Source organism: Molothrus ater, chromosome 3 (assembly GCF_012460135.2).
Source record: "Molothrus ater isolate BHLD 08-10-18 breed brown headed cowbird chromosome 3, BPBGC_Mater_1.1, whole genome shotgun sequence".
Lineage (NCBI taxonomy): Eukaryota > Metazoa > Chordata > Aves > Passeriformes > Icteridae > Molothrus > Molothrus ater.
In genome coordinates, this window is record NC_050480.2 from 22,014,551 (window position 1) to 22,035,478 (window position 20,928).

General features: G+C 48.3%; 1 protein-coding gene across 1 annotated transcript in view; it reads right to left on the reverse strand.

Annotated features, from left to right (window-relative positions):
* The window catches only part of VASH2 (vasohibin 2), a 34,147-nt gene extending 21,985 nt beyond the window's left edge, over nt 1-12,162 (reverse strand). The window contains exons 1-3 of the mRNA XM_036380928.1: nt 11,661-12,162; nt 6,471-6,559; nt 4,076-4,132 (exon numbers count right to left, since the gene is read on the reverse strand). Coding sequence (XP_036236821.1) covers nt 4,076-4,132; nt 6,471-6,559; nt 11,661-11,975 — 461 coding nt within the window. The 5' untranslated portion in view covers nt 11,976-12,162. The remainder of the gene's footprint in view (nt 1-4,075; nt 4,133-6,470; nt 6,560-11,660) is intronic.
* Nucleotides 12,163-20,928: the final 8,766 nt, after the last annotated feature.

The following is a 20,928-nucleotide window of genomic DNA, read 5'->3' on the forward strand; positions in this document are numbered from 1 at the left end:
TCCCCATTACCTTCACCAGAAAGACTCCTGCAAGACTGAATAAATTTTTTATTAGTGAGATCTTCTAGCACATTTTTCCACAAAATTCTCCTTGCACAGACCCATATATTTGCATGAGATCTATAGAAAAACTTGGGAGAAGGAGATTTTAAGGCTCCTGACAGTTTCATTCATGATAATGAAGCCAAGAGAGAAGTGAAAGGCACCAGCAGGAGCAAAAGGAGATAAAACAGCAGAGCAGATATGGATCTCGTGAATCCTCTCAAAAACAGTGTTGCAACAGCAAAAGCATTTCCAGAACATGCTGAACACCCCACCGTATCTGTAACATCCCCCTTTGTGAGAGAGAGAAGCAGATGTTCAAATGCCTTCTGCAGTCTATTGTCTGGAAATGCTATGAGCCCATTTTTCTTTACAGCCCCATCAGTGTTCCTTAATAACATGGTGTGTGGAAACAATATTATTTCCCATCTCCCCTTCCCTGTTATTTGGTTGCATTGTTGCCATGTGACAGCTCCTATCATGCTCCTTTCCTGCAACTGATCACACATTACATCTGCTGCCACTGAAGGTCTCTCCCTCCTCACAGAGCAGCTTCTGGACTCCAATTCCTCAAAGAGTACCGAACCTCCCCAGATATCAGTTTCTGCTTCAGTTGCAGGTCCCCCTGTTCAGCTGGCACTTACTGGAGGGAACAGAACAATACTGCACCTCCCCTGATCCTCTGTGGAGGATAAAGAGATTTGTTTCTCATCGTGCCTCATGCCTGCATCCTAGAACAGAAGCTTCCAGAGGGCTTATCACTCCTTGTAAACCCAGTCGTATCAGCTTGTTGACATTGAATTCACAGTTACAGATATTACTGGATATCCAGACATACACTTTTTTCCTAAAGCTCCTACATGATCTAAGCCTGGAAGTTGTAAAAAGAATGTGTCAGTCAAAAGTACCATTTTGATCAGACTGGTCGTACCAATAAAAGCCTAATATAGGTTTAGCCAGCATAATCCTGCATGGGAAAAGGAGAACCAGTCCTACTGGTGTCTGAAACATTCATATCACATGCATGCAGACATGGATCAGCAGAGCTGAACTTCACAGGGTGCCCTTTACCTATTCAGTACAAAAAGGTACATCATGGAGCCTGTGAAGGGCACTCTCCCAGGATACCTGTGTAAGCAAAGCACTCCTACAGTGGAGGTAGCTACACCCATAAATTTGGATTTTATGCAAATACAGCCAGCTCAGGAGAGGTGAGACCCAGGCACATTTTCAGACACAGTTTGCCAGTACAACAAGAACAGCACACCAAGTTTACAGGTTCACAGCTCTGCCACCCTGACTCACACAGCTATGCCAACAGAAATCTAGCATTTCTAAAAAGTGCTATCTGTAGTCTAGACAAATCCACGTGGTGGTCTGGCACTCTAAAATTCAAGTTGATAATAAGAGTAACTTTTTTTAAAGAGAGTGTAAATACTGAGTTATAGCAAGACTGTATCCCTTAATGAGCTCCCATAGATAATTTATGCTCTTCTCCCTATGCTCAGCCACGCATTTTTATTTTCTCATACATCACACTGATGCTGGCAGTAAATCTCTACAATATCTAGTCCTCCCTCCATAATAGGAAAACTCATTAATATGCCCCAGCTGCTTTAGGACACTTTGACATGAATTTATGAATATTCAATTTCCATCTAATACTCAGCTTCTTTGTGTCCAGCCACGGCTGTCTTGAAGAGAGGCTGCCAAAGATTTCATAATACTTTCACTAGCTTTGAGCCCTCACATTATGAAACCAGCAGTATGTTTAGTGTCAATAAAGCCCTGGGAGCAGCCTCATTTTTCAAGAGCCAGTGGCAATTGGAGGCCTTCAGCATCTTGCCCAATCCACTTGCAAACACTGTGTTGCAGCAAGCGAGGCCTTTCACACCACAGAAATGGCTCAGAGCAGCTCCTGTCACAGCACAGGACACCTGTCATTGCCATGCTGGGAGCAGATTTCTTGCAAAGTAGAGCACACCTCCCAGGAAAAATAACTTGGAGGTGTAAGTGATTTTTCAGCTTTGATGAAAACTGGCCAGATGAAGGAAAGGGAAGCTTTTGTGCACACCTCAACACATTATTCACACAGAAACACCAAAGCTAGGGTTGGAAGGGACCTCCATTTGCCCAAGCCTCCTGCTAAAGCAGTTTCACTTAGAGCAGGTTGCACAGGTAGGTTTTGAATATCTCCACAGAAGAAGACTCCATAACCTCTATGGGCAGCCTGTTCAAGTGCTCTGTCAGCCTCAAAGTAAACATTTTTTTCCTCATACTTAGATGGAACTTCCAGCTTCTGCCCACTGCTTCTTGTCCTGTCACTGGGGACCACTGAAAATAGTCTGGTCCCATCCTGACTCGGCCAGGTAAATTTTAAAAGATCTGAAATCTAAACCAGAAACTGTAAGTTTCATAAAAACAACTGGAATTTTGGTTTCATAAAAATGACAGAAACTTCAGGCAGCTTTGCATGTGTTCTCCTTCTCAAAACTGGAGAAACCAAGCCTAGGCAAGTGTTAGAGCCCTGCAGCAGAACAGCAGGATCTGGGCAGCAACTCGTGCTCCTGACAGCTCCATTCCTCCCAGCACCCACATCTACCCAATCCAGGAGCAAAGCAGCACAGGCCTTCTTAGGACTTTACCCTGTTTGAGTCCAGCACACACCGTGCTCAGGCAACTGTGCCTGGAGAGCTGGCAGCCCCCGAGGGGTTGGACATTTCCAGGGGCACCATCCTTAACCCCACAGAAGTCCTGCCACCCCATTCCAAGCAGTTCCAAGCAGCAACAAGAGAGGAGTCAGACACTCGCCTCCAAGCAATCACTAAGGCAGATACACAGAGGAAATGGCCCCACTTGGGAGGTGATTCAAAGCCACAGGCACATCTCCAGCTGTGAGCACTGTTCCCTTCTAGGAAAGAGCACCATCCTGTAAGCCAGGCTTTTATGCAGCCCAGGAAGGCAATGACCTTTTAAGTGGTAAGTGCTGAACATAATTCATTTTCATCCTTCACTTCCTTTGAAAAAAGTAATGGGACAAATTTAAAAATGAGTGAGCAGCTTGAAAATTGGTTTAAGCTTCTGTAAACCCATCTATCATTCAAGGCACAAGATTTGTTTTAAACTAGTTCCACCAGAGCAGTGAACATTAGATAAAGGAGGTGAGAAAGATTGCTGTCCGCAAGATGAAAACCTGAAGCACAAAGCTGAGATGGGAACTGGAATTTTACAATGAGGGACCATTAGTTTATTGACAGAGAACTGGGAAGAGCTAGAGACAGAGCAGTCTGTGGGAGTGATTATATTCTGCTTATCTTAATTTCACCCTAAAATTAAAGTATAATGCTGTCAACACCCTTCCTGCCCTAACCTAATTTATTATTTATTAGGTTCTGTTAAAGAGCTGTCCTAAGTATGATGCAGTTCTAACATGCAAGAGACCCCAGCTCTCTGCTGCCAGGCTCCCTGGGCACATGTTCATACTTGCATTGCACAACTCATCACCAGCCAGCACAAGCCCTCCACATGGATGGAACAGCAAGATGAGCAGTAAGGCAGAAGCACAGACATGATTTAAACAGTCCATCATGAACCTCCAGGGAAAACTACTGTGCTCAGGATGTCCAAACTCCTGCTGCACTTCACACAGCTAATCCCTTCCTACTACCTGCAAAGGGCATTTCGGCACAACCAGAGTATCAGGACTTACTCAGTTTCCAGAAAAGCAGCCCAGCCCTCCCAGCCCAACACCAATAAGCAGAGAGTTTTCCCAGCCCTGTGCATGCAGCTCTGGCCTGCAGCCAAGCAGCTCCCACACAGCTGCTGAGTACGAGCAGCACTTTCCACTCGATGGTCCTTTTGCCACCCCGCAGCAAGCTGGGACACTCCTTGCAAAGGAGCAACAGAGGCAGCTTTGGCCCTGCCAGAGGAGCTGTGGCACAGAGGACACAACCCTCCCATGCCATGGTGCTGCAGTGCTTGAATGCCAGCTGATCAGGGACAAGGGCACTAGAGCAATTCCAGGGGCACTTACCCACTCAGAGGTCTGCTTTTTCTGATCTCGAAGAACTGTGTTCCCGTGTGATTGTATCTGTATTTTGGCTGTTAAGGAAAAGTAACTTGAACAGCCAAGCAATAGAATAACACTGCTGAAAAGGTGAATTTCAGTTCTGAGTTCCTGTTGAAACACAAAATAGGCAGTAAAAGCCATTGACTCTTAGATATGAAGCACATGGCATGTAAAATAAAGCAAAACTTTTCACTTGTCTTTTTATATGACTTATTAACAGCAGTAGGTGCAGAATCGTGTATTAAGGTTGACCATGTAAAATGACACTCAAATTCAGCATTTGAAGGTTATAAATTCTTTTTCACTAGGTCCTGCTCACTACTAGGTTGCAAGTTTGGAAAAAAGTCTCCCACATGGGCAAGAAAAAGCATTCATAGCCTACCCAAACCAATCAACATAATCCATGGTCTGAAAAAACTTATTTCCTTTAGAAGTCTTAACTCCATCAGCCTCATGGCTCACCTGTGACCTGTCAACCAAAACCATTGCAGGTGCATCCCTTCACACTTAGAAAATATAACCATTCTCTAAAAATACAATGCTCTTGAAATGAAAACAACCAGCTACGTGCAAGCCAAGGTCATTAGCTAACATTAATAGTAGAAAAGTTCATCACAAATGATGCCAGCAGTCAACAAAATCTCAGCACCACTCTCCTAGAAGCACAGGCTGCCACACAGCAGCATCAATAGAAGCAGCCTCTTCCCTCCTCTTTGTGCATTTCTGTACAAGCAGCAATGCAATAAATCAGACCAGGAAAACAATCTGTTCAGTAAAAACAAAAACAAAACAAAAACCCCAATTAAGTTTTGTAAAAAAAAAAAAAAAAGAAAACACACTGTCCTTATTTTTGCTAGGTTACTTTTCCAGTTGAATCTCTTTCCTAACCTAGTACCTAAATTCTATTCCCATCAGAATGTTCATGCCAGTAAAACTGGTGATAGCAAGGCAGATACCAGGGCAGGAGCAGGTGACCCCATGGAAGCTAAGAGTTGCTTGCAAGGCATAAATAACACAGCTGCTGGATGTATAACCATAGCCTAAATAAAAACTCCAGATCTCACCAGGATGCTCTGAACTGACTTCAATTAGAGTTCAGAGTTCTCCACAAACAAGGCTTTACTTCCCCTCCCGCCTTCAAAACTAACTCATGAGGCCCTCTCAGGGTGCTCTGCACAAAGCAGACATCCTCCTGCAGCCCTCAAAGGAAGCCCAGACGCTGCTCCCCAGCCCCCTTTGAAGCTTTTCTGAACACAGATCCAAACCCTGTGCCCAAGGCCTGCTCCTGCTACGTAGCAAAAGGCAGGATTTTAAAACCACTGTGGGGGGAAGTGGGGGATAATGTCATTTTTGGAGCTCTGTATGACACGGTATCCTCTCTGGCACAATCCCAGGGAGCAAGAAGCCTCCTGTCCTGGCCCAGTGGCTGCCATAAAGAAGAGAATTGCACCATCCCCCTGCAGAGCAGGCAGGCCCAGGCTCCCTGCCCAGGGCAGCTGCTGCAGCTCCAGGCCCGCCTTGATCCCAGCCACAACTCCCCCCCAGCTCACCACGCCTGCTATTTCTGGATGCTCTTCCAGCTGCCTCCCATATCCTTCTTAATCCTTACCAGCACTTTACACTCATTCTTCATCCCCCCCAGTTTCCCCACATACACAAAAAGGCAGAATTTAGGAAAAAAGGGAAACAGAAGAGCAGCATCTGGGCCAGCAACCTTCTCTGAAACTATCTGTCAGCAATGGAAAGGTGGGAATTGGGTGTGGGGCAGTGACAGACAGGCTAGACAGATGTGTACATCCCTGATGAATCCCCAAGCAAGGTGGAACATCTGGAAGGGAGATGCCTTTGGTCAGTTCCTGTGTCACAGGCAGGTGTTCCTGCCCACCTTGGGGTCAGGACAGCTGCTTGTGCCCCTCACCCCAGTGACAAGCACTCCCTGCAGGCTGAGCACACAGGCAATCCTCAGGGAACCCACAGGGGCTGCTCAGGCACAGGGAGAAAGGGTTTGACACAACACTGGCTCCCTCTTAGTGGCTTTATGACAAGATGCCATATTATTTCTCCAGGCATCATGATCCAATCATAATATCCTCATACATCAACTTCAAAATAAGCACTTCTGTTCCCACCAATGTCACTCCAGTTAAATTTTTCAGTATAATTTAAAGCTAATTACATCTCCCAGAGGACTGCTATGACAAGCTCAGTGCTGCTGGTGTTATCACAAATCCCTGGAGGCGTCCCTTTACCCCCAAATGATCCCAAGCCCTCACAACCAGCTAAAGCTTCAGTAAAGCTCTGTAATTCACACCAGGCACAAGTCAGCCTTCATTCCAGAGAACACACAGGAGAAGGATACTGCAGCATCTTCATGTAGGTCTGTATTGCCTGGAGCCATTCTGGGATTGACATGGAGAGCTTGTAGTTTGGCACTGGCGGCACAGAGGGCTGGACACAAGAAAAAAGATGAAGAGGTTAGACAGCCACGGCTCCCTGCAGAGCAGATAAGTGATTTACTGAGCAGTGGCATGTGCTCAGTGCAACACAACGCTGCAGCACAGATGGCTTAAGCCCCACGTGAACTCAGGCATCAGGCAAAGTCATCCTGCTGACCAGGGGGCTGCCCCAGCAGCAGAGCCAGCCCTGCCCTGCACAGAGACTGTGGCAGGCTGATCATCAGAGCCACCAGCATCCCTCAAACACCACCTATGCAGGCAGGCAGTGCAGCACAGAAAGCCTCTGCTTCCCATTCCCCCCCAGCACAGGGCAGTTTGGATGAGCAGAGTCCCAGTACTGACTCTGCTGTTCTCCCTCCCCCTGGAAGCCATTTCAAGTCTAATTTCTGGCCTCCTTTACCACAAGAGAAAGATAAAAGGAGACATGGATCCTAGGCTGCATAATTTCCCATCTGCCATATGTCTGCAGCAGGCTTGCTGGGGAGAGAGCACAGCACCTAGAGGACCACCTGGCACCCAAATATTTAATGACATTAAGACACTTAAAGATATAGACTGGCAACATAATGGGATTTTTCCAAAATCTCATAAGACATCTGCTTGTGCCTAAGCATTTTAAGAAGGCAGGCCCTCAATCCACATTTAATCCCCATAGCTATTTGGCTCCTGAGCCTGCAGCCATGCAGGAAAGGGGCACAGCCTTGTCCCAAGTCCACTTATTTCAGGGGTAAGACTGCAAAATATGGGGCCAGCAGATATTAAAGTGGGCAGCATGGCTAGAAAGAAGTCAGCACAATCCTCACAAACACAGTGAAGGAAGCAATTTGAATATTAATGCAGATTCAAATTCAGGAACCAGCAATTTGGGCAGCTGTGACAAGGTGCAAAGAAAAGTTTTGGGACCACATTGTTGTAACCATAGTTTAAAGCTCATAAAGTGACATATCACTGTCCTTAATATATTTCACGTCAGCAATTGCTGATAAGAACAGCAAGTTCAGGTTGTATGGGGCATCTCTGCCACAGACTGTCCTCTCCAGCTCCCATCTCTGTTAAGACTGTGTGTTTGCTTCCAGAGAATGAGCACTGGTAATCCCAAGGCAAAAAAACCCAGGATTTACTACACACAGCAAGTTACTACAGTGAAGTAGTAAATACACCTTGGGGAAGGAGGGAGAAAACACCAAACCAGAGACTCCTACACTCCTGGCACACAGAAACAAACTGTAAGTGGCAAGCAGATGGCAAAGCTTCCAGCTCGCCCCCACCATCCCAGTGCTACACGGCGCCTGCATACATGGGCTGTCTCCTCTCACCAGTGGGAGTTATGAGCAAGACTCATTAGCACTTCCTAATCATGATTTTCATGCCTAAGCTCTTCATTAGAGGAATTTTCTTTTGGTTCCACAGGTTCCTTTCCCACCCAGCCCCTTTGGGCTGGATGAATTATTCACCTGTCCCTTCCAGCATGAAGGCACACCTGGACTCAACACACCAGATAAGGCTCAAGTTCCAGACACAGCAAGGAGCTGACAAAGGGAATTCTGGCAGGGTTCTCACACCTTCCTGGAGGGGCCATTTCTGCTCCAATACACTCAGACCTTTGCTTCAAAGATACAGAAGCTCTAGGTGCATGCATTGCACTTACACAACACACCAATCAATGGGAGCCCCAGGCAGTGAGGGGCCGGGCTGCTGCAGAGGTGGGGATTCCATCCTTTGCCCAGCCCTCACCCTGCTGTGGGACCCAGGACAGCATCCCACAGGGACAGCAGCAGTGTGAACAGACACAGCCCTTCCTGAAACCCACAGAGGCCACCCTCACCAGAGGGGATAGGTTCAGATTCCAGGTGAGGTGCTCCCCATCTCCAAGGCAGGTGATCACATTATCCAAGGAGGATGATGATGTCAGATACCAGAGCATAGCCTAGAAAAGAGATCCAGGGTTTTCTCACTGGCTAGAACACATTCCTAGCAGGCCTGCTGAGCCAGGAGGCTCAAGCCCTCCAGATCTCAGGCAAGAAGGGAGGAGCATCCATAAGCCTGAGCCCACACAGGGCAGCACTGCTCTCATCTCTCCATGCAGGGCAGGCAGGACACACACCATGCTGCCAGCCAGGCCAGGCACTGGGGAGCCACACACCACTCCCACTCCTTCCAAACATGTTTCCCTCCCTGATTCCTGCCCCCGCTACAGGAGGACTGATCCTGGGCACTCACGCAGCATGGAGCAGCAGGGCTGCACGATACAAGTGCAGGAAAGCACAGCTCTGTTTTCATTGAGGATGCAGCCCTCCAGCTCCTGGTATGCATCCACAGCAGCAAGGAGCAGGCAAGAGGTCATGGATGGCAAGAGGAAATGCAGACACAGCACTACAGACCATGAATTTGTAAAGCAAGAGAAATTCAGAGATGAGTCAGATGAAAAGCCTTGACCTCATATCAGTCTTTCCAAGGAATAGCAGCTCCAGAGAGTGGAGCTGCTGCAGTGCAAGACCACGTGGCAGAGCTGGAGACTCATCCCATGGCTGGAAATGCTGTAGTCTCACTTCACCACAGATATCCTGTGTGGAACTCCTTTTGCCCAAATCCACTGTCTCACTTAATGACCAAAAAGTCGTTTTCTACCAGCTCCCCCTGCAAGCACTCTGTTACTCAGCACGGATGAAGCTGACAGGCAAGAGTTCTCAAAGCTGCTGAGAGGTTTAATTTATTACAATCTCCAAGTACCTCCAAGATCACAGAACAAGTAAAGGATTGCACAGCCCTTCCAAACCATGAGCCTGCACTATTTGCAGAGCTCAAGCCAACAGCCAGAGGTGGGCACCCCACAGGTTCCAAAAGTGCCCTTGCAGACAAGGCAGCTTTTTGTAAGGACTCTGCCTCCCGAGAGAGATGCAGCCCTGCACCTCTGCAGCTTGCATTTATTGCAGTAAGGACAGCCTCACAGACACAGTCAGAAGCTACTTACACCCTGCGTGTATGATTGCTGAGACTAATGCCAAGATGATTAGAGCAATCAAGTGGAGCTTCTTGGAGAGGGGATGAAAACTCTCTCCCATCAGCAGGGATTAAGAACAGATCAGATGCAGAAATGGAGCAGTTGCACATGCCACTCACTCAGCCTGAACCTACAATCCATGCAAGCAAATTACAAATCATCTTCTCACAGGCACAAGTTTCCCTCATCACTCCCAAACAGCAGTACCTGGTCTTTTGCAGGGTGACACATACCCTGCAGCACAAGCCAATTAAAATAATTTGTACCACCATTTAAGGAACAAGTCCCCACTCATATTCCTACTCTGACCCAAAAATTACCATCACAACTTTGGTAATCCACTACCACTTTGGCAAAAAAACCCTGCTCCTAACCTTCATTTGCTCACCCGAGCTCTGTTGGCCCTAATAAGGGCCAGCAAGTCCTCAAACTACTCTCTGACCCTAGAGGTGCCACACTCAGCCAGCAATACCTACTTAGTCACAGAGGGCACCAGGTCCTCCAGACCCTGAAGAAACTAATCACTGTAACAGGGATTTTGCATCCAGGCACTGCTGGAGGAGTACAACTCCTGCAGCACTGGGCACTGATCATCAACATCAAATGATTTGGCCAGGCAGATTTCAAAACATTTTTATTCTGCCCAGCTTACACAGATGCTACAGAGAGTGAGCCCAGAGCTGTGGCGCTGAGGAAGAAGCCATGGGCAATGCTCTCTGGGACATTCCCACAGGAATACAGTCCAGCACACTGGAGTCACTGGCATGTCTCTCACCAGATGCTTTATCAGTCACCACGGCTGTCACCAGTAAAAGTTACATGCTCTGGAGTTGGGAAGTAAGGGATGAAAGTCAAATCTAGCACATGCTTTGCCATCCCTTAACATCAAAAGGGCTTGCAGGCCATCTAGACTGGCATAAGCTGGTCAGGCTGCTGAAACAAGAAGTTCTGCCCAGTCCCTGCCCCCTCATTTCCACCCCAGGTGCTCGTGTAAGTACAAGATGAACCACACCAAGGAACCACAAACTCAGCATAACCTGATTATTCTTTAGTTGGATATACTCCCCCATCCAAACAAAGGCTGGTTCCAGCACAAGGAGAGCAGAGAGGAGAGAGATGGTCCCTTTTGTACCTGCACTGGACTGAACATTGCAGAAGAGAGATGAAAGGCCTTTTCAGCCTGCAGCTTATTTGACAAGCACCTTCTCAATACAGCCCTACACAATAAGATTTCGACTTCCCTGTGCACAGAATTTCCTTTCCACTCCACAAGAAGAACAGGCATATGGTTCATGTCAGTATCACTGACAGCTCGGACCATGACAGCAGCAGCCCAACCATGTCACCCCAGCACACACAGGGGTATGAACCAAGCCAGACTCCAGCAGTCAGCTCACATTAATGCTGCCTGATGTGAGCAGTGAATCAAGCTCAAAGTCTGCCAAAGCAGAGAGTGTTAAAGACATTGTGAGCAGTAATGCAGCACAGTGTCAAGAAGCCTTGGAACAAGAGCAGATATCAACATTTTATTTGCTGTCTGGAGGAAAAATACTTGGGTGAGGCAGAGCTATTTGGGGCTTGTACTGAGGAACGTACCAGACAAAAGCATTTGGAATCTTTCCACTTAGTGGAAAAGAAATGTCTGAGTTTTAAATCCCTTGTTACATTTGAGGAGCAACGCTGTGTTTAAGGAAACAGCTGTGTTCCGAAAGCAAAAGAAAAACCTGCTTTAAATCGCACAAAATGCTTCACTCAGCCCCTGAAGATTTCTTTTAACTTTTGCTTTCTGTTTTTTTCTCCCCAAGCTAAAAGGAGTAATTTTTCCCCTGCTTGTTCCCCAGGACACCCAGTGCATCCCCTAAGCACCCGCAGCCCCATACCCCGTTCCGGCCGCTTTGGGACAGCAGATGCCCCATGCATCCCCGCAGTGCCCCAGAGCATCCTCCGGGCAGCGGTGTCGCACCCTCCCAGCCGGCCCCGGAGCCGCCCGGCCGCCGGACGCGCACCGAACGCGGCAGCCGCGGGACGCCGCCCTCGGGCTCGCTGTCACCCGCTGCCCCGCACGAGGGGACACACGGCGGCTCCGCCTTACCCGAGCCAGGCGGGCGGCGCTCCGGATGGCCGCCGCCACGGCCCCGCCGTCGGGGTGCACCCGCTCCACGTGGCCCCACATGCGCTCCCAGGTCTGCCCGTCCATGGGGAAGCCGCTCTTGTTCACCAGGAAGAGCGAGCCGCCGTCCCGCTGCTGCTCCTGCTCCTCCTCCTCCGAGCCCCCGCCGCTCCCGCTGCCGCCGCCGCCGCCCGCCGCCCGCGGCTGGGCGCTCCGCGACCGGCCGCCCTCCTTGCCGGCCGCCGCACGCCGGCCGCTCCCGCGGCAGCCGCCGCCGCGGCCCGCCACGCCCGTCATGGCCCCGCGGCCATGCCCGGGACCGGGACCGCTGCCGGGATGCGCCCCACGGCCTCGCCGCCGCCCGGCCGCTCTTTATGTGTACGTGTGTGTGTGCGCGCCTGTGAGGGGCGTGCGGAGGAGGCCGGGCGGGGGCGGTCCCTCGCTAGCGACGCCGGCCCGCTCGCTCCGGGCGCCCCGTCCCGACCCCGGTACCGGCCGCGGCCGCGCAGGGGGCGCGCCCCGCGCCGCGCGCCATGCCGCGCATTACCGCGCGACCGGCCGCCCGCCCGCCCGCGGCGCGCCCCCATTGGCCGCCGCAACAAAGAGGGGCGGGGCCAGCGGGGCGGGGCGGGCCGCCACTGGCCGGGACGCCGCCGGGAGGCGCCCCCTGCCGCACAGCGGGGAACACCACCACCGGGCGGCGCAGTCCGAGCGCTTTCGCCCTCAGCCGGGCCGAACCGAGCCGAGCCAGGCCGAGCCGAGCCAGGTCGAGCCCAGCGCAGCCGACCCAGCAGAGCCGAGCCCGGCCCCTCAGAGGCGCGGCGATCCCCTCAAGCCGAACCCAGCCCAGCGCAGCCCGACCCCAGCCGTGCGTCCCGGTCCCCGGTGCGAGATGGGGGCCGGAGGATGGAAGTCCTCCTCGGAGAGAGCCGGGCTGTTCGCTCTTCCCAGCAGAGCTGGGAGATCCCCTGTTAACCACGCAGCGGTACGGTGGTGGCAGCGAAATCCTGAAGGAGAGGCGCCTGTGAGGGGAGGGCAGAGAGCCCCAGGCCCGGCAGAGACCGCCCTGGCCGTGCTGCCCGCCCACCGTGCCCTCTTGGCTGTGGCCACGCTCGGACGGGAATTTTCAGCTCTTCATGTCAAGCACAGCAGTGTCAGTGTAATAATGCATCTCCTAGAGCTGTGAGTGACCCCCCCCCATCAGATACAAATAGTGTGAAAAGCATTGCTCCCATCCCCTGACCATGCACTCAGATACTGCTGTAGCTCCGATCTGCCCTGCTCCCAGACAGGAATAAATTTCTGCGGTCCCTAATCAGCTTCCCGAAGGCTCTCAGGAGCCAGAAGTGCATGATGAGTTGCTAATCACTCTCCACAGGAGCCGATGTCTCTGTGAGTCCTAGCAGTAATCCTCCCTGCTGTCCCCTGGCCGCGTGGCATGCCAGAATCTCACCAGGGGCTTTAACAGAAGGGAGGACAGCGAAAAGCTGTTCCATCAGCTAAAGCAAATCAAGGGCTTCAGCTTGCCCAGTGTCAGCTTTCAACCCAGTGTAGAAACCCCCCGAGCTGAATGTGGGGCTCTGTGTGTAAATGGCAACACAATCCAGGGGAAATGGGTAAAGGTCAGGGTGGACTTAGAGCTGCTCTGAAGTCTTCACCCTCTCCACTATGTCCTGCATTTCCCTAATCATCAAGCAAACGCTGCAGTTGGAGGGAAAATGTGCATCCATGCTGGGCAAAGATACACACACACACACACACACACACACACACACACACACATACACACACACATACACATACACACACCCTGCTGGGTTTGGGAGCAGGATCCCAGGAGAAGCATAGTCTCTCCTTCTGGAGTGCAGATGATGCTGAACAACAGCAAGATATGAGAGCACCAAGAGGAGTTCTCAATGGAAGATGATGAAACACAGAGACCCAGAGAGGCTGCAGATGGCTGCAGACACAGAGGAAAGGACTCTCAAGGAGCCAAGGGAGGCTCAGGCCAAAAAAGTCTGTGAGTTCACTGGAGCAGAGCCTGGGGAAAGCCTGAAAATCCTTCAGACCTGGATCTTAGAACTAATGGGACAGTGCAGGTGGTGGCATCCATGTGTGAGCAGCTGAGGGGCACACTGCATGTGCCAGAGCCTGGAGTGCTGGGATTACACAGCACAATGTCATCCTCAAGGATGCTCATACACAAGCTGGCAGTCACATATATCCCAGAGCCTTGCTCCCTGTTGGAACAGGCAACCATGTTGAGGCTGTCACAGCCTTGCTCAGTGCTGTTTCACTGCCCAGAGCAGCCAGGAACCTTCAGATCATGTTTTCCTACAGCCACCCTTCACCTGGGAGGGTGAAGATTAGAGTGATGCCACGTGCTTTGCAGTTCAAAGCCTCCTGCATCCACCATGTCAGGATGTGCTCCATGCCAGAGGGAAGGACTCTCCCTGGCCAGACAGGTCAGGGGCATGGCAAGGCTTGGACACCACAGCTCTGCTCACAGCAGTCTGCAGCATCCAGACCACTTCCAATCAGGACTGAAAGAAAGAAAATTCTTACCAGCCCCTCCCTGATGCTCAGGAAGAGCAGGAAGAGTGACAAGTTGAACTCCCAGAGGTCAGTCAGTGTGTCCAAGGCCAGCTGTGGACTGGACAGGCAGGGCAGAAGTTAGCTGGAGTCCTGGAGCTAAAGGCAACTTCAAAGCAACAGCCTAAGGAAATAAAAGTAGAGTCCCTAAGTCCCTACAACTAAGGGAAAGTCTTAATAACTCTCTCACCAGCTACAAATGAGGTGTAAAAATAGAATAATGCTGCTTTGGATTAGCCAAAGCTCTCCCTGGTATTAGTTATGAACAGATACTCAAGATGAGTAAAAGCAGGATGGGATCTGCATCATGCCCCCTGTATCCCATGGCTTTCACCTCATGGGACCACTTAATTTTGGTACCATGACTCTGAGCAGAGCTGCCTTCCTCCCTGCTCTGTTTGCAGGTCTTCCTCTCACACCAGGTTCCTGCCCAGCCTCTGTCCCAGTGTGCCAGACCTGTTTGACTTTGAAATTCAGTCCCTTTGTATGGATGTACCTTTCTAAAGCTAGCTCTGAACAACACTTCCATCAACAGTCCTAGCGCAGAGCTCATTGCTACCACAGCTGCTTTCTGGGTCAAAGGAGCTAATTTGATCATAGAATCACCATGTAAGAGGGTTTTAACCTTCATTATTTCCAATTGCAGGCTCATTTAAATGCAGCATTCAAAAGGCCCTGCAGTGCAATTACACAACCAAGTGCAGGAAACTTAATAGCTCTTAATTTGCACCATGGCAGCAAGGTGATATCAGCATTGGCACTTTTTCCAAGCAGGCTTCTTCTCCAAAGTGCCACCCCCAGAAGGAGTCCCACTATCCTCTTCCTCGGAGATCAAACAGGAGTGAATTCAGCCTGGCCACACAGCAAACCCTCACTGCCCTGTGATACTGAGCAGAGGAAGTTCATTCATGTATTTATTTGGACTTGTCTGGGAAAGCACTTCCTCTATTACCCATTGTTTCCAAACAGCCCCTCTCATGCAAGGAGAAGGCTTTCCTGGGCAGCCGCTCCAGCCTGGCCTGGCCTCAGAAGAGGGAGCTGCAGCCAGGCTGGGGAAGGAGGACTGGTGTCATTTGCTGTCTCATGGCCTCTGAGGTCTCATGCTCCTGCTTTGCTGCTTGGAAATTCGGTGGTTTTCTGCTCTGCAGATCTTTTGCCAGCACAGCTCCTGCCTTTTCTAAGATCTTTGTAATGCCTTGTCCAGACTCTGATATCAATAAACCTTATAATGTGAAAATACTTCTCACTGTGAACAGGAATGCCTCTCTGTGCTACCAGGGCCACAAGGGGGGCAACAAACAACCCAGAAGTGAAACAAGACCAGCAGCGACACTGCAGCAAAGGATGGGCTGGTCAGCAGATTGCCCTTGCCCCTGCCCTGCCTGGCCAGCCCCAGCTCTGCAACCTTGGAGCCCTCCAAGCCAGGCCATGTGGCAATTCCCCAGGTCCCAGTCCAACAGACCCTTCTCAGAGCCACAGCCACGGCACACAGCTGGCCCCTGCTTTGATGCCTCTGCAGGCAGGAAAAGGGCAGCTGCTCCAGCAGCCCAGCCAGCAGGGGCAGGAGACACGTTTTGTTCTAACCCTCCTACGGTGAAAAATGTGTATTTTATGATTGGCTTTTCACATGAATATTATATGTGTTATGTTAGAAAGTTTTGCTGTATTAATTTTTTTAGTAGTGTGTTAAATATAGTTTTAGGTTATAACAAAATGTTAAAATAGAAACTACGCTATATAAGATACTTTTTTTAAGGAAAGGACTCGCACCAGATAGCAGACACAGGACACCTAAATCTTTCAGAGAAAGAGAATTTATTGCTCCATTATCAGGAGAAACAAACTCCTTCCTGCCTCGCTCAGTCATGAAGACGCCGTCAGGATTCAGAGGAAGAAGCTGACACTGACCAGACAGAATCCTGTGTTTGAATGGAATTTATGCATCATGTATGAGATGTATGAATATTCAATGGGCTATTGCTTTTAAGGGTTAATCCTCTGTTATCGGGTGTCTTTTTCGGGCTTATGGTGCCCAGAAAAATGTACCCGGATGTCCATAACTCTTTGTTCCTGTTGTCTCATATTGTCCTAATCCAAATTGTCCAAAATTATGATTACTCTAACTATATTGCTATTTTTATGAACATTTATTGTCATTAAACTTTTAAAATTAAAAAAAAAAAGTGATTGACGTTTCTCACACTAGGAACAGAAGTTTTCTTTTGTGCAAGAAGGGTGTTCAAATCTGCCGCCATCCAAGGCAGTGCCAGGAAGCGAAAGCTTGTTTATCTTTTCCTTCTTCCTTCCTTCCATCAGATGGCAACAGGACAGATCTGGACCTGGGCTGTTTCCCAGGTCAGTAAAAGTGGACACTAACTCTGTACCAGTATCAGTTACTGGTGGAGCAGGAAATGTGCCCAGCACCTCCAGCTGGCAGCACTCAGTGCAAAAGCCTGAAGCCTGGATACCTTCCCAGTGAGAGGAAAGAGTCTGATGTCTTTACAAACAACATCATGGGTGAAGGTGTGGGTGTTAACATCTTTGAAAAGGGGCTCAATGTCTCTGCTAACTGTGGGCAGCAGGTTCCTTGCAGCGCCCAGACAGCTCAGCTACTGAACCAGACAAGTGGGGTCTGCACAAGCCTGAGTTTCTGAACTTTGGGGTAAAATAGTAGGTTCAAGGGGGAATATGTGGTCAGCAGTTCAGGAAGGCTGTACCTTCCAGTGCCTCAGCCAATGGGGAAAGGAAGGGAGAAACATGCAGTCGGGAGTTTAGGATAAAAGGAGTCTGCGCCCTCCAAAACCTCGGGAGAAAAGAGTTTGTGGGCTTGTGCTCCGGTGGACTCTCCCTTTACGCAAGTAAAGTTGCAGGACTCCTCTGTCTCCTTTTTGGACGTAAACCTCTGGTGTTTGCGGATTTTCCTGACACCAGCTTGGGCACACTGTTCTGCTAAAGCTAGGCCAAGTGACCTTAATGGCTTTTTCTGCATTTAGCAGCCAGCAGAGCGGCTGCAGGCCAAAATGGTTAATCCTACAGGGGTGCTTCAGCTTTGCAGAGGGCAGCAGGAAAACACAGGTCAAGAAAGTTTGCCTGCTTTAAGTAAATTGCATTATTGCAATGCAAATATTGGCCCATTTCCTGAAAAGACCATAGTAACCTCATTTGATCCTTTGAAAGGAATATAAAATTTGTTTGTCTGGGGCTTTTTTCCTAAATTGAACATTATGCTGGAATGGGATTTTTTTAGTGATGAAATGAAAGGTCAGACTGTGATAAGGATGTAACCATGGCAATATGGGAATGGCTGTTGGTACAAGTTTGCAGGAGCGATTTGCGTAACCAATAAGAACAACTCTCTGTACTCATAGAATTTCCCTGTGATCACTGGGAAAAGAAATATCTAAAGCAGACTTTAAAAAAAAAGCAAGCTATAAAAAAATGCTTGAGGGTGTGCTTCCTTGAAGCGTTCCCCAAGGTAGCCCTTTCTGAGAACTCTTAAGCCACTGTTTATTTTGCAATAGTCTAGCAGAAAAAGCAGCCATCAGCTGCTTTGGCTGCACCAATGAAGAACTTCAGCAGCATGTGTTCATTTCTGCCTGAGCAAGTCCAGGATCTCTTGCAATAATTCTACTGCAACAAATCATTATAGTATTTATTTTACATGGGGCTAGATGGACTCCAGTTGTTCTCAGACTAGTCCAACAGGCAAGTTTTTCTTGCATTAAAAAAGATTTTTAAAAGCATTTAAAAAAAATTCAAAGTGTCATGAAAAGCCTATAAATCAGACCTTCCCCAAAACTGGTTTGCAAATTTTCACTTTCCACTCTCCATTGCAGATCAGCATGTCCTAGTAACCTGACTGAGCCTTTGCTGACATTGAAATAACCTTTTCCATACTTTCTACTGTCACCTCACTCTGGTCTACAACTGATGCCATCAGATACAGGTGAAACTGTTGTTCCAGAGTGGTACAACATCAGCATCCCAATTAGCCTGCCTTACTCCTATCTTGTTCCAAAGTCTCAGTCTCAAACATTGCAGTAGCTTGGGAAAATAATTACATCAATACAGTTTACTCTGAAGGTCTTACTTGACACCATATCACATGATTTGTTCTCTGCAGCAAGCTCTGCTTACAAAAACAAGAAAATACTAATGCAACCTTCCATGAATATTGGCAATATTTTTTTTTTTACTAATTACTTCTTTAATGTTTAGTCAGAGGGTAAACTACCCTGCACAATCACTTCCCCCCCCCCCAAGGGGAACTGCATAATAAAAATACAGGTAGTAAAGAACAGCAGTAGCTGAAAAAAATCTGCTCCCTAGAAATGAGATTTCTTTTCAGCAATCATCAGCACCCACCGGCTTGTCACAAAGGAGCTGCCAGTGGTGGCACCAGAGGTGAGAGTCAGGACTTACCTCCACTGCCAAGTGAGCACCTGAGTCATCCCTGCCTTCCTGGAGAGAGGAATGCACTGCAATAAACCCCTGCCTGCTTGAGGTTAGAAGCACAGTTGTTGTTGCTGATCAGAAATAAATTAAACAGTCCAGTTGTGCTATGGGATAACCTGTGCCCTCTAGGAATAGTGTGATGCTGGTTAGGGAACACTGACCAAATGTCCTCCTTATTATTAAAGTTCCTCAAATGCATTTTCTTTCCAGGAAGAAAGAAAAGCAGACTGGAAAAGTTATTAAGCCTAGCAATAGAATGTGTCACAAGCCCAAACACTAAAAGCCTTTGAACTAAGATGCTGTGTGAAACCTGCAAAGAGAAATGTGTGATTTACTGTTCTTAATGCCCTGGTGCTGCAAGGGGTCATGACGACACTGATGATTTCATCAAACAATTTTTGATCTGAAGCATCACTTCAAGCATCCCTGGGAGACAGTGCTCTGCAGATTGAGTTCCCCTTTCCAGAGGATGATTGAAGAGTAATCAAAATGCTGCAGAAGCACCTGAAGGTGACAGTAAAATTCAAATACCACAATCATTTTAAAAATAAAGCTCTTAAAGGAAATACAGTAATCTGGAGCAAAATTACTTTTTTTCAGCCGTCTTCATTATTTGCCATGACATGAGTGATTATAATCTTCAGAGCAGACTGAAGCCTACAGAGCACCTTCTGGCTTTGGAATCAAACCCAGGAATGCTGTGTAATCACACAAGCTGTGGACTTGGAGGAGACTCCCTAATGCCCTCAATGCATGCAGACATTTCAACCCTCATGAGATTCTTGCATTCTGAGCAGATGAAATAAGTCAGAGAAAAATCACACTGACCATGGGGCATTCTGTTCCCCAAAAGCTGGGGGACCTCTGTATCTCCCTTGGTGACAGTCTGGTTTGGACAATTTCGTCAAGCTTCTGAGCCTTTGAGGCCTTCTCTACCCTTCTGAAGCTTCAGTGGGGCAGTGACAAGATGAGAAATGATTTCATCAAACAAGGCCAGACTTTAGGCAGTAGCCTCCAAGTGATTTTTTTTTTTTTTTTAGCATTAGGGCCTGAAGAAAATCCAGTTGTTCATTGTGAGCAGAAGATTACACAAATTCCAGTCTCCTGGAGCCAGTTAATGATCTCTGGGTGAGTCATTCTCACCCCTGTGGGACAGTGTCTCTTCATTCCACACAGGATGTACATTCTGTCTAATGCCTGCAGGGTTGTTCAGAACCAGCTGATGAATTATTCTGAGAAAATCAAGTTGCCTTCCAATATTTAGTGGAGAAAATACCATGCACAGCCTTGGAAGCTGCACTGTAATATTTTCTTTTTCTCTTGGCAGCAAGCTGGACAATTTGATTTATAAAAGAATAACTGATTCTGCAGTCAGCTGCAGTTCCTCTATTGCCTTAACCAAACTAGTCATCAACATCTAAAAAACCTTAGGACTGCCCCATTCTGAAAAAAAAAAACCTCTCTGGTTCAGCCTAATGCAGGCTAGAAAAACTTCTGAAGCCTTCACTACTTCCCCAGGATTTTTCCATCTGCATGGAGTTTGTAGCTTTTGTAGAATCTTGTGTCTGTTTCTGGAAACTCATAACAGAAGGCCACAATACTGACAATGCCCTTTAGATACTATTTACTGCCTTTTTAATGGTCCAAACACTGTTACAAGCAGAAGTAGTTTACTGAGGAAGCACTGGAAAGTAGCACCCCAGAGGCTGAATTTTGGTCCCTGACATTAAGCAGATATTAGCTCGTTACTCACAAATATATAATTACTCACAAATCAGTAATTATGCCCAACCATTGCCAATACTTCGCCTTTGTGACATATCTGCTGAAGTCCTTTCTACAAAGTTCAGGATATTATTGTTTTGTTTTCTGAAAAGTTGTTGTGTAATAGAGCTGTAAATATTGATTTAGAGCATGGTCAGATAGGGTTTAGTTCATTGTGAAGCACAGACAGAAGGAAATCCAGCAGACTTCTAAGAAACCTTTCCAGCCCAGGAAGCAGCTGGACTGTTAGGCATCTGCCTATTTTATCCATACACAAACCACATCACTTTCTGGAAGGGGTAATAACTGTTAGCTTTGGATCAGAGAGCCTCCTCCCAGCTATAGAAATAATTATCTGATTAATCATAGTCAGGATGACTTCACATTTCCCACTTCCCTGATGAGGTTTCTAGTATTTTCTTTGAAGGACTGAGAATCT